This window comes from Lonchura striata, chromosome 2, assembly GCF_046129695.1.
Source record: "Lonchura striata isolate bLonStr1 chromosome 2, bLonStr1.mat, whole genome shotgun sequence".
Classification (NCBI taxonomy): Eukaryota; Metazoa; Chordata; class Aves; order Passeriformes; family Estrildidae; genus Lonchura; species Lonchura striata.
The window spans coordinates 99,165,085-99,177,102 of NC_134604.1; the positions used below are offsets into that span (position 1 = coordinate 99,165,085).

The 12,018-nt window shown below is 36.5% G+C and overlaps 1 protein-coding gene across 1 annotated transcript in view; it reads left to right on the forward strand.

The window, feature by feature from the left end:
* The window catches only part of EGFL6 (EGF like domain multiple 6), a 30,251-nt gene extending 18,819 nt beyond the window's left edge, over window positions 1-11,432 (forward strand). The window contains exons 8-11 of the mRNA XM_021535574.2: window positions 796-1,122; window positions 8,367-8,453; window positions 9,799-10,064; window positions 11,246-11,432. Of these exons, the coding sequence (XP_021391249.2) occupies window positions 796-1,122; window positions 8,367-8,453; window positions 9,799-10,064; window positions 11,246-11,341 (776 nt within the window). The 3' untranslated portion in view covers window positions 11,342-11,432. The remainder of the gene's footprint in view (window positions 1-795; window positions 1,123-8,366; window positions 8,454-9,798; window positions 10,065-11,245) is intronic.
* Window positions 11,433-12,018: the final 586 nt, after the last annotated feature.

Genomic DNA, 12,018 nt, shown 5'->3' on the forward strand with positions numbered 1-12,018 from the left:
TGTCAGTAGTTTATGACATGGTTGTGCACAACATTTGATAGTAGTATCCAAAAGGATAATTCCAGAAAAATTAAAATTACACCACTTTATCCAAAACTATAAGATACAGCATTTCATGTCCAAGAGGAATCATAAAACAGTAAATTCTCAGGAAATGTTACATTTATGTTCTAGTCCATCTTGGGATTTCAAGACGGTAACAATTTATCATTCTTAGATGCTTCTCTGAATTTAGTTTTTTACCCCTTACAATTAAATAAGAGCTAAAAGAAATACGATGGAGGAGCTTGATGTATGTCTTCTTAAAATATCCTCTCTTTCAGTAGCTTTCAGCCTGACATGATAGGAAAATTAGACCAGAGAAGTTCACAAAAGATAGCCAAGAGAAATGCTCATTATTATTAGGCTGCAGTTGTTGTGGAGGGAATCCCAGCTCCATGGACAATTTTAGTCCAAAAATTGAAGAAGGATTTTTGGGTTTTTTGCCTTAGCTCCAGTGTAAAAATAATTTAAGTAAGGGTCTCTGTGGCCTGTGTTACTCCTGTTACACAGGAGTCCAAAGAGATCATTACTGAGGGTTGCTTTGGTCTTTTCACTGTAACTCAGAGCTGTCTGTAGAACAGACATGTCCATGTGTGTTTGGTTCTGTGCAGAACTGAACTTATGTCTCGTAGTAAAGAGTTTAATTCTATGGGTCTCTGGACCTTGTAAAGGACACCATGGTCCCATTTAAAGGCATTGTCACTGCTGAATGTTTCCTCAGATTAGTATTTTCTATTTTTTTCTTGGTTCTAGCTATCCCTGAAAAGTCAGTGAAGGAAATTGCAAGAAGCCCTGGAACAGCTAAAGACACAATTAAGAAACTTCTTGCACAAAAAAGCAGTGTGAAAAATCATAAAAAAATCAAGAATGCAATCCAAGAAGCAGCTGTGACCCCACCTTCTAAGATGCACTTGCAGTTGCTGGACTATGAAGTTGGTATTGATCTTGGTGGGAGCTACAGTGAGGAAGAGAAAGAAACTGCAGCTGCTGCAGAAGAGGTGGGACAAAAGTCAGATGAAGAGGAGAAGGAAGATTTTGAAAACCAAATTGATGAGCGAAGCCTTAGAGGGGATGTCTTTTGTAAGTTTTTTGTTTTTTAAAATATCTGGCTTCAATGTAAATATGTGTAAACACTAGAAAATCACAACAAAACATTACAGACACTTTATTAGAATTTACTTGTAGAAAATGAATCATAGAATCATAGGTTGGTTAGGTTCTAGTTAATGCTTTTGAAAATATGTTTGAAGACTTTGAGAAACACAGCAAGAAATTGTACAGCATATTGGAACTAGATGGACTTTAAGGTCCATTCCAACCCAAGCAATTCTATCATTATAACTAGTTTTTAGTACAGTTGTCTCAGTCAAATATTCTTCAAGGTAGTAGCAAAAATAATTATGATGAAGAACATATGCTGACAATAGTTCATTCATTACATTTTATCTTTTCAAAGTATAGAAAACTAATAAAAACTATCCCACAGCAATTAAAATTATAATAATAAAAATGAAAAAAAAAATTAAAATTCAGTTTATTGCTATTTAACCTGGAAAGAGAGATAAATATATATTTTTTAAAGGAAGGATCATTTTAAAGTCCTCTGGAAAAAAATGGTCTGTAATTGTAATTCTGTAAGACAGCCAAGAAAAAATGTAATTATTCACTTAATACAGTGGAGAATACAAGCTTCTTTGCCAAAGGCATGCTCCTAAAATTGCCTTCTTTTTTTGTTTTCAGTAATTTGCCTGTTTAAGTTAAGAATATAGACCTATATTTCTTCCTCAAATTATGCTAGGGAGTTGATAGACAGAACAAAATCAGGACTTTGCTCACCAATCTCCTCCCTTCCTGTAAATATTAACAGGGAGTACTAATGGCATGTTTCAAGTTTGCTGACAATACCAAAATGGGGAGAATGACCCATTAATTGAAGGGCAGCACTGCTATTAAAGGGATCTGGCCAGGCTGTGGAGGTAGACTGACAGGAACAATATAAAGTTCAACAAAAGCAGATGGAAAGGGAGAGAAAAGCCTCATGCAACATTATGGATTTGGGATGACTTCTTAGGAAGATGCTTTGCAATAAAAGGCAAGTTTTGCCCTTCCCATTACAAGACAAATGAGGATGATGGATGGATGGATGGATGGATGGATGGATGGATGGATGGATGGATGGATGGATGGATGGATGGATCTCAGACATTTCAACAGGTGTCTTTTTTGGCCTGCTTGGACAGGTCAGAAAGGATTGCCAGGAATACTGTCCCTAGGGTAGGGTCAGCCTGGGTTTTGGTCAGAAGGACAAAGGGCTCTGCTCCCTCTGCCTGGTGATCAAAGGAGAACTCGGTTTCCTGTACCAGTCTACGTGACCTGATGCCATTGCAAGGGGAGGATTATGCAACCTTCCAGTTGAGTACTCTGTGCTATACTTGTTGGAATGCACTAATTTTCCAGATTTCAATTTGAGTGAGAGTACACAGGGAAAATCCTTTGTCCATAGGAAAATCCAAATAATATATTGTTGTTGTGATGATTGCTGAGGTTCTTTTCCAAGGAGCTTCCCAACCAAACCAGGACATTTGAACACTATATACCCAGTCTAGGCAGAGAGGCAGAGTCTACTTGTTTCTATAAAAATTACCTCTACAACTGACAGCAGTAACAATGAATATTACTGCTTGAAAATATTAAATCATTGTGGTTCACCTGTATTTTTGCCTATACTGCCTTTGTTCCAGTCACATCTGGCTAGAATTTTCCCTTATTGATCTAAGAGATTAATATGCTGAATTTGTTAGAGAAATTTTATTTTGCTAGGGGATTCTGGCAGTAAGCTGGTGCTCTGCTTCATGCAGAGATTGCAGCATGCCCAAGATGTAATTTCATTAAGTTTGTGAACTCAGTATTATTTGTGGCTTTTTTGTTTGACACCAAGTGTGATTCAAGGAGTTAAAGCATTGTGCCATTTTCATTTCAGCATACATTGCTTAACTGTGTTTTTCTCCTTTTAAATTTCCATGTGCTGTACTTGATCCTTGTTATCATAAAAACTCAGTCATGATCCAGGCACTTAATTGCTTGAACATTTGGCTTTAAAAACACTTTTAATTTTAATGATATTGAGTGATCTTTCAGAGAATATCATTATCTCAAATTTACAGCTCATAAATTTGTACATTTTTTCCTTTCTTTGCTGATGTCTATTCAGCAGATTCCTTTACTACAACATTAAATTCCTTCATATAATCCCCTCAAATATTCACATAGCATCTGCCATTTGTATTATTAATATTGGTATTGTTTGTCTTCTGGGAAGAGCAGTTAATTAGGAAAAAATAGAAAAGTCTCTTTAAATTGATGTATTATTTTATCATAGTAGTTTTACTACGTAATAAATACATAGGGAGCCACCGAAAAATATTGTAGGAAATTATTAAAATAGGCCCAACTACCAAAATACTGGACCTTCATGAGAATTGCTATTTACTAATTTTTTTAAAAAGCCCCACACAATAGTTAAAGACAGCAAAGTGAAGCCCACAACATATAAGAAATGTCAAAACTAAGGTCATCAATGAAAACTTAAAGTTTTTGCTTATATTTTTGTATCTTATGATACAGTCTGAAATTACTTCAAATTACTATTTTGCATGGTATTCTTACCTTGTCCAATATGAAGGAAGGACCTGTCCTGTTGTGAAAGGTGCAGTTTAATAAATAGGAGTATTTATTTATTGATAGGCTAATTATTTATTGATATGACTATTCATCATTATTTATTTATTCATCATTATTAAATAGTTTAATAAAAATGAGAGTAAACCATAGCATTGGAAGCTCTTTATTACATGAGAAGTATCCTTTCTGTATATGGCAGAAGACATAGATGGGCCAAAGTACTTGGTTATATAAGCAAGGATTGCAGAGATGCTACACTCAAGCTCTACTGAAATAATTAAACATGACCTTAATTCTGACAATTTCTAATGTTTTATTGCTTTTTGGCATTGGTAATTCAGGATTATATTATCAACTGCAACTAAATTCTATATTCTGTACTTCACGGATTTATGAAATTCACATTGTGCTTAGAACTCCTGTAGTATCCTGTAGCCATGTTATTACACAGAGGCACTTCCTTCAGTAGCATCAAGAATGATAAAGAGGGATTAGTATTTGGCAATACTAAAAGTGGACCACTTCCCTTATGGTTTCACAGCTCTTGATGCTGAACAAGAGGATTTCCTCAGCTAATCACTCTTTTCTAGTAATTACACCACTCTGTGAGCTATTAATGCTCAGACCACAGTTCAGTTCATAGATACACGTCAGATTTCTGGCAAATGTAATTATTTCAGAACAGGACATGGCAGCAGAGAAATGGGATATTCCTGTGAGTCCAACCTAGTGGTACAGCATATATATAGGAAGCTCATCTTAAATTTACTACATCTTATATTCTGCTTGATATTTTTTTACAGTGCCCACTCTGTTTTCTTGGGTTTTGTTTTTTTTAATGGGTTTGATGACATCAGTTGTTAAGAACATGTGGCACCATGATATGAAGGGGTTTGTATGTAGAGATTACATATCAGCTGTTGCTGCACATAAGATGATGGGAAGGCGTCCACAGTACAGAAAGAAGGATGGACCCTGCTGTGCCTAGAGTGGGACATATTGTGTGCTTTTTTTGGTGAGAGCTGGTTCTTAGGTACCATGAGGGGAGACCTGCCTTTCTACAAGACCACTTGATAGCAGAAGAGCTAAAAAGATTAATTATGACTCCTGCCTATTACTTACGAGGGAGTAAACTTTGGATCCTGGCTGTGCATGAGAATGATCTGATTAAAATATAGGCACTTTTCAAGTGGTAAGTTTTCCTTGAAACCTTTCTGTAAGCTGGAGCTTGCAGTTTCTCATAATATGCAGCTGATATCTTTCAGTGAGTGAAAGACCTGATTGGAATGCCTGACTGAAAACAAAAATAGATTTGGAAACAAAACTGGACACTTTTTCTGTCCATAACAGTTCTTCGCTTGATAGCACATGGCCACACCTGCACGTATCTCTCTCAAGTGAATTCAAGTGTAATTCAATAACTTAACAAATAAATCATTCTGGCAGCTGTTGTCTTCTGTTAAATCACTCCACTCTTTCCCAAACTGATCATATTTTAATAGCTGTCTTCATTTTGGCAAAGGTTTTCACAGTCTGAGCCTCTTTCACCAAGTACAAGGCCAATTTTATGGCATGAGAGTAAACTTAACACCTAATCTGGATGTGCCCATTCCTAATTGTGTATATGTAAACAAAAATTAATTTGGAGAAAGATGTATATTAATCCTTGCCTCAAGTATGAATATTATCCAGGTGATCTAAGCAATGGACTGGGTTAAGGGGAAGCTATGACAACAAGAGACAACATGCTTCTGGCAATTCATCAGAAAGTTCATAAGATTGCATGAACTTTCTCCAATTCAGCACTTCTGGAAGTGCCTCTGGGCCTCTTTGTTAGTGTGTGTTTTCACTGGTTTACACAGAGCAATGTTTGAGAGTTTTGAAGGAGAAGAAGGGTTAAGAGGATGGCATAGCCTTTATGGTGCTAGGAGGCTCTGGATTGCAGTCGCTTCTGAGTGCGCGTGAGCACTTAAAACTGAGTATGTGTGAGCATGTTGGAGTATTTAAATGGAAAGTCCTAGCTCAGTCAAACTCATGGGAAAAAAAAACTCCCCTCTGAGCAAATGTGCATCCATGTGAAAATAATGACTTTTAAAATATTTGGCATTTGCATATGTGATGCAATGCTGAGTAGGGAAAAGTAATTTCCATAGCTTTTCTTAACACAGCTGCCCATGGGGTGGGGCAGAAAAGTGAACTTCAGTTTCAGGCTTTCCACCAATACATTCTCTAAAAATAATCCAAAGGCTTCTCCCTCACTCCTCTAAAATGGCACTTTTAAACTCCTCCTGTTTTCATAGATGGTCATGAATATATCACAGGTATCATCTGCTTATGTGTTTGCAAAAGATAGAACACCAGTGAAAGCTAATCTTTCCCTTATCTCATGTGTGATTAGTTACTTACACAGGGTATGCATAAAGAAGTTGAGACTTATGATTATTTTTTTAGTGAGTGCACTTATCTATTAATCACTTAAAATAATACAAAACAAACTTAATAATAGAATTTTAAAAGATTTCTATTAATTTAGAGATTACTTAGCATAAACAAGAATATGTAATCTTCTATCTCACCAGACTGCAGAGGATTTCCCTTGCTCTCTGAGGCTGAGAAATAATACTTCTTGAGTAACCACCTCTCTCAGGCCAATAGTTTAGACAATGCCCCTAACATTCATTGGTACTGCTTTATTGACTCTTCCAGTTTGACACAAGACACATCAACCAATTTTTACAAAATAATTTGCTCAGGGTGGTTACCAAAACATCAGTGTGTGCTTACCAGCTGTAGCAGGGAGGGTGAAGAAGAAGCTGGAACCTTTCTTCCCAGCCAACAGCAGAACTTGTGGAAGAACTGATCAGGTATGCAGGAGATGTGCACCCTAGCAGAGAGTGTAACTTCAGAAAAATAACTTTCTGGGGCTTCTGTTACAGAAGCACCAGCTACCACTGCCCTAAATACAGGTGTTTGGGCCTTTGATGCCCTAAAGTTTATGGCTCTTACAAAGTCCATTTTTTGACATTATCCATTTTTTGAGGCTGCTGCTGGCAAGCTGCTGCCGAGTCACTGTCTCTGCTGTCTGGTAGAGTTCAGTTCCATGTGATCATTATAGCAAGACAGCAGATCAGCCCACTGAAGAAAGATCAACATTTTATGACCTCTTGAATCTGTAATTCAATGGAGCTGTAGCTCCAGTGCTTATAGGTTAGAAGGCTCAGTGCTGTGGAGAACAATTTAAGCAAATTTTTATAATTCAGAATATCTAACCGCAGTTAGGAATATGGGTTTGGTGGTGGAGTGGAAAATACATATATTGACTTATTTAAATAAAATATGTCAACTGGTATAAAGGAATAAAGTTCCATTTTCTGTTTCTGTGATTACTCTGTACTTGACAAGTTGTTTTTGCTAGTTCCCAAGGTAAAAGAAGCAGCTGCCTTTGGCCCTCATCTGGCACAGAGGAAAATTCCAGTGTCGAGACAAGAGCAAGAAGGTGGCTTATTTTTATCATACAGTATTTATTTTCCTGTGTATTGTATCTTTTTGTGACAACCTGTGTTAGCTAAGTCAGAACTAGTTTAAAAGCCTTTAACATAAACCAAAGATTTTGTGAACACATTAGAGACAGTATCTGGCCAAACTCTGCTACCAGTTCCAACGTTTCCTTTTCCAAGCATGCTTTTTATAACTGTTTATAACCCATGCACAGAAAGTTTCCCCACAGTAGAATTTGACTTGCAATTGAATTTCACTTGAATAATTTCATAGCCATTAAAAAATAAAGTAGGTTCTTTTGTCTCTAAAATGAAAACATAGCATAGCACACAATAATCTTAAACAAATAAAATAGATGTGCTGGTTGACATTTTTTCCAATTTAGAAAGCAGTAGTCTTAGAAACAATGGATTTAGAAAATAAGGTCGTCTAAATGTCATGTACTGCGTGTCTCTGTCTCATGGTAAAATACATTAAAATAACATGAAGGATGCTTCTTTCTGAGGAATTTCAGATGGCTGATGTATTACTCTTAATCTGATCCGTCATGCTTGCATTGCACAGTGTCTCTTTGTGGGTATAATGCTTTTCATCTGCACAGTCATGAAGGCTGTGGTGTGCTCTGGCTGACATCCTTTTCAGGGTGCTCTGAAGGTCAACTGATCTGGGATAGTCCCAGCTCCATACAGTTGGGCTATCAGGTGCTGATGTAAGGGATTCTTCTCCTGGGAGGCCAGTTTCTCTCAATGGATATTGAATTGGAACTTGAGCTGATTGCAACTACAGCAGTGTAAAAAATGGAGAATGGAGGACTCAAAAGCTGGCAGATCTCAATTCCTGATGCTAGAGTTCAACACTAACAGCTCCACTTCTACTTTGGGATTTGCAGGCCATCAATATACAGAAGTCACAGCATATAAACTCATGTGCAGGTGTGAGTAAAAAGACACTGAGCTAAAGAAAGAATTACTACATAAATTCTAATATTTTGATTTTTTGCAGTTTCATCTAGGTCAACACTATCTGAATTCAGATTATAATTTCAGAATGATCTGTACATTAATAACTGTATTAATAAAGAGCAGAATGTTTTAACAGTACTTAGGATATAGTGCTCCTATTATCTCTGCCAATTTTTTTTTCAGTTGATTGCAGCTTCAGTCGAGGGGTTTGTGACTGGAAACAAGATGCTGATGATGACTTTGACTGGAATCCTGCTGATCGAGATAGAGGTATTTAGATAATGCCATCTAGATAGGCTTTGATTTGATGGCTTACTCCCTCCAAAAAAAAGGGGGGGAGGTGGGGAAACATAATCCAGGATTTTCTTTTCTATCAGTGGGTTATCTTTATAAAAGAAGAAAGGAGGCAGAGGATGCTAGAAGTGGATATTGTTTCTTAGAAATGTCCAATAGAAAATAGTAATCAGCAACATATTTCAACACAAATAAATCAAAATGTAAGGAAAATTATTCAAACATAATTGTTTAGAATTTTAAACTACAAGGCTATGGAAATCTTATCAACTACATGTTGTGTCCCTCCAAGATTGGTAGGACATTTAATCACACATCTGTCATTTAGGTGGATGTGGCAATGTAGATGCCACATGGCTTAAATATCACTGGGATAACTGCTCAGAAATCCCAAACTGTGCAAGACAAACTCAGAATAAGCCAAGGGTAAGGCTTCAACAACCCATACATGAAAAGGTACCAGTGGGAGCCTGCTGCAACCTGAAAAAGAGTTCCATGAGAACAATGTAGGACTGCTGAGTGGGGGCACATAAAAAGGTGTGCCTGGATGAGTTTCTTTGAAAGGATCTTTCTCTCCCTGTGACACAGAAATGTTGCAGAAGTTGCTGCAGTAATGACCAGTGGATCCTACAGATCCTGCAGGCTGGTTACACCAGATCCCACATATGCATCTTCTTATCTCAGTCTTTCCATGCTAGTCTTTCTTCACTAATCCTTCCTCTCCTGCTCCATGTAATTCCCTAAATCCCTTCTCTGTGCTATGACTTCCAGGAAAACCTTACCCTGGCCTTATCCTGTTTTCCTGAACTTACATCTGCTGATTATGACTTCATTTATGGCCCCAGATGTCTTGTTCCTTTATGACTTTGTGTATGTCTGTCACTCCATTGGTCTTCCAGAACTTGGGAAATAAGCTGTCAGTTCCTTTGTGAATTTGTCATCAATGCAGAGAACAGTGGAGAGAATATTATGCTAGCTCAAGTACTGAAATAATCTGACCACAGAGGCACAGCAGCATGTTTCAGACTTGCATTTGAAAAACAGATGGTTTTGCCTTCACAAGATAATACAAGGAGGAATGACTGTAATTGCGAATGAAATATGAACTCATCTCCTCTATAAACTGATCTGATTTACAACAGTACAAGTTTATTCCTTCCTAAGTACACTTCCTGCTGCTTTTCTCCAATGTGATTTTAAATTATTTAAGTAAACTAGCTTAAGCTTCCCCTTATTTTCTTAGCAAACGTGTTCATATTGCTAATAAATAACACAAGTGCATTAAAGATGATTTTAAAAATATATATTTTCTTTTTACAAGGTGATGGCTTCTACATGGCAGTTCCAGCTTTTGTGGGACACAAGAATGATATGGGGCGTTTAAAACTTCTCCTCACTGACCTCAAACCAAAGAGCAGCTACTGCTTGATTTTCAGTTATCGGCTTGCTGGTGAGAAAGTGGGAAAGCTTCGAGTGTTCCTGGCAAACAAAAAATCTACTCCTGTCTGGGAAGAGAACAAAGGAAAAGATGAAAAGTGGAGAACTGGAAAAATAGAGATATTTCAGGGGGCTGAAACAACCAACAGTGTGAGTATAACACAGTTTATTAGCCAACAACGATAACTAACATGCTGGTTTTATTTCCTAATTCTCAAGTGTTCCACCAACTGTTTATAGGCGTCAGCAATCAAAAAGCTTATCTGAAATAGGAAACAGGAGCCCACATTTTAGGGGGCGTAAAGCTTATCACCTGATTGTAATTTCAGAACTGAATCACTCCAATTGATTAGAATACTGATGCCAGTAATTCTGTCATTTTGTAAAAATACTGCATCACATCATAAATTAACACAAGTAATCAAAATCTGCCCTTAATATCTCATGCAACAGAAGCTTACATACATGCCTAGAAAAATTAAAATTTTTCACTCATTTAATGGAAGAGGTTGCTCTCAAACCACACTACATCAGACCATTCAAAGCAAAAGGAGACATCATCTATAATCAAGGTGGGGGCATCACCTTAGGAGCAGGATGTACCAACAGGGTACCCTGTGCACTGATGTATGCCTGAAAACTGCCTCAATCAGGACTTCAGACAGTTTCTCCTCGAAATTCTGGGGCCTGCTTTCTATTTGTGTGATGGAACATTTTCAGTGCTGTGTAAAGGTTTCTACAGTATAATTGAATACAGTGAATGTAAAGGAAATGCAAGCCCTTTTCAAGGTCCTTTGCACAGCTGGAATGATGTAGAAAAGCCTTTAAATAAATGAGAATCAGACTATAAAATAAAAAACCCAGACATCCTAGTCATAAAAATAATCCTCCTCTTTATACATAGTATACATACTATATTCAATACATATGAGAGTGTGTAAATATATATAGAAGAGGCAAACAAAATCTGAGGATTCAAATAGATCAAAAATGAGCAGTTCTAATGTCTTGAATAAATGAAATCCATGAGCATCACATGCTGTGATAAAACTACATTCTTATAAGAGTATTTCACTCAATTTGCATTTTTTTACAATGCAAGTAAAATAATCTTATTAAAGTAATCCATCTGGTATTGTAAATCTGTGCAGTGAATTTTAAACCTAGTTAAAATAATGCAGAAAGGCTTTAAAAGTGGCAAATATTCAAGTCATTAAGTCCTGTGTTGTAAAAAAATATTCTTCATTTATAGCATTATAACTAATTTGAAGTTGCTAAATGGTTGAATAAACTACATTTTCACCCTTAATACATATCTTTTCTTATGACAGATCACATTTGAATCAGAACGTGGGAAGGGTAAAACTGGAGAAATTGGAGTGGACAATGTTATGCTAATTTCTGGTCCATGCCCAGAAGACACCTGATAATGGACATTTAACTATACCAGATTTAATCCTATTTTTCACATTTTATTAGTAGTGTATTTTTTGTATTCTTTTTTAATTAAAAAACAAAACCAAAACAAACCTATAAAATTGTGCCTTGAATTTAATTCAACAATGCAAACAGAAAAACTGATGAGCAAGATGCAGATTACACTTTTTAATGAGTTCTTCTAATTTTAATACATGCATTGAGTGTAATACTACTGTATTTTATAATTCAAGGTCAGGGTTTCTGAAGTATTATTTGTCAAGGTTTTTTACAATTCTACATGCTTTTATTTCTTAAAAATCTTGAGACTATTCATTAGTCTTCTGTTTCATTTCTTCTGTTCTAAAAGAACATAAAGCAGTCTTTAAGAGCATGTTACTACTTCTGGTAGTAACATAACTAACTTCTTAGTGGGGTATGTTGTTCCAAAAATCAGTATGCATCACCCTGTGTGCAGTAAGGCAATCACACACAGAGCCAAGGTGTTTGTTTATTTAAATACTTGTGCAAAGATGGGTGGTAGGCAAGCCCATAAAGTCAGCACACCAAGCAAAAATTATGACCACTATTTATTTGTTGCTAATCTTGATATATTCCACTTATCCAGTATATATTTAGTGTTTAATACTCCACTATTGCTGAGTTGTGCTGAGTTGGCTTCTTATCT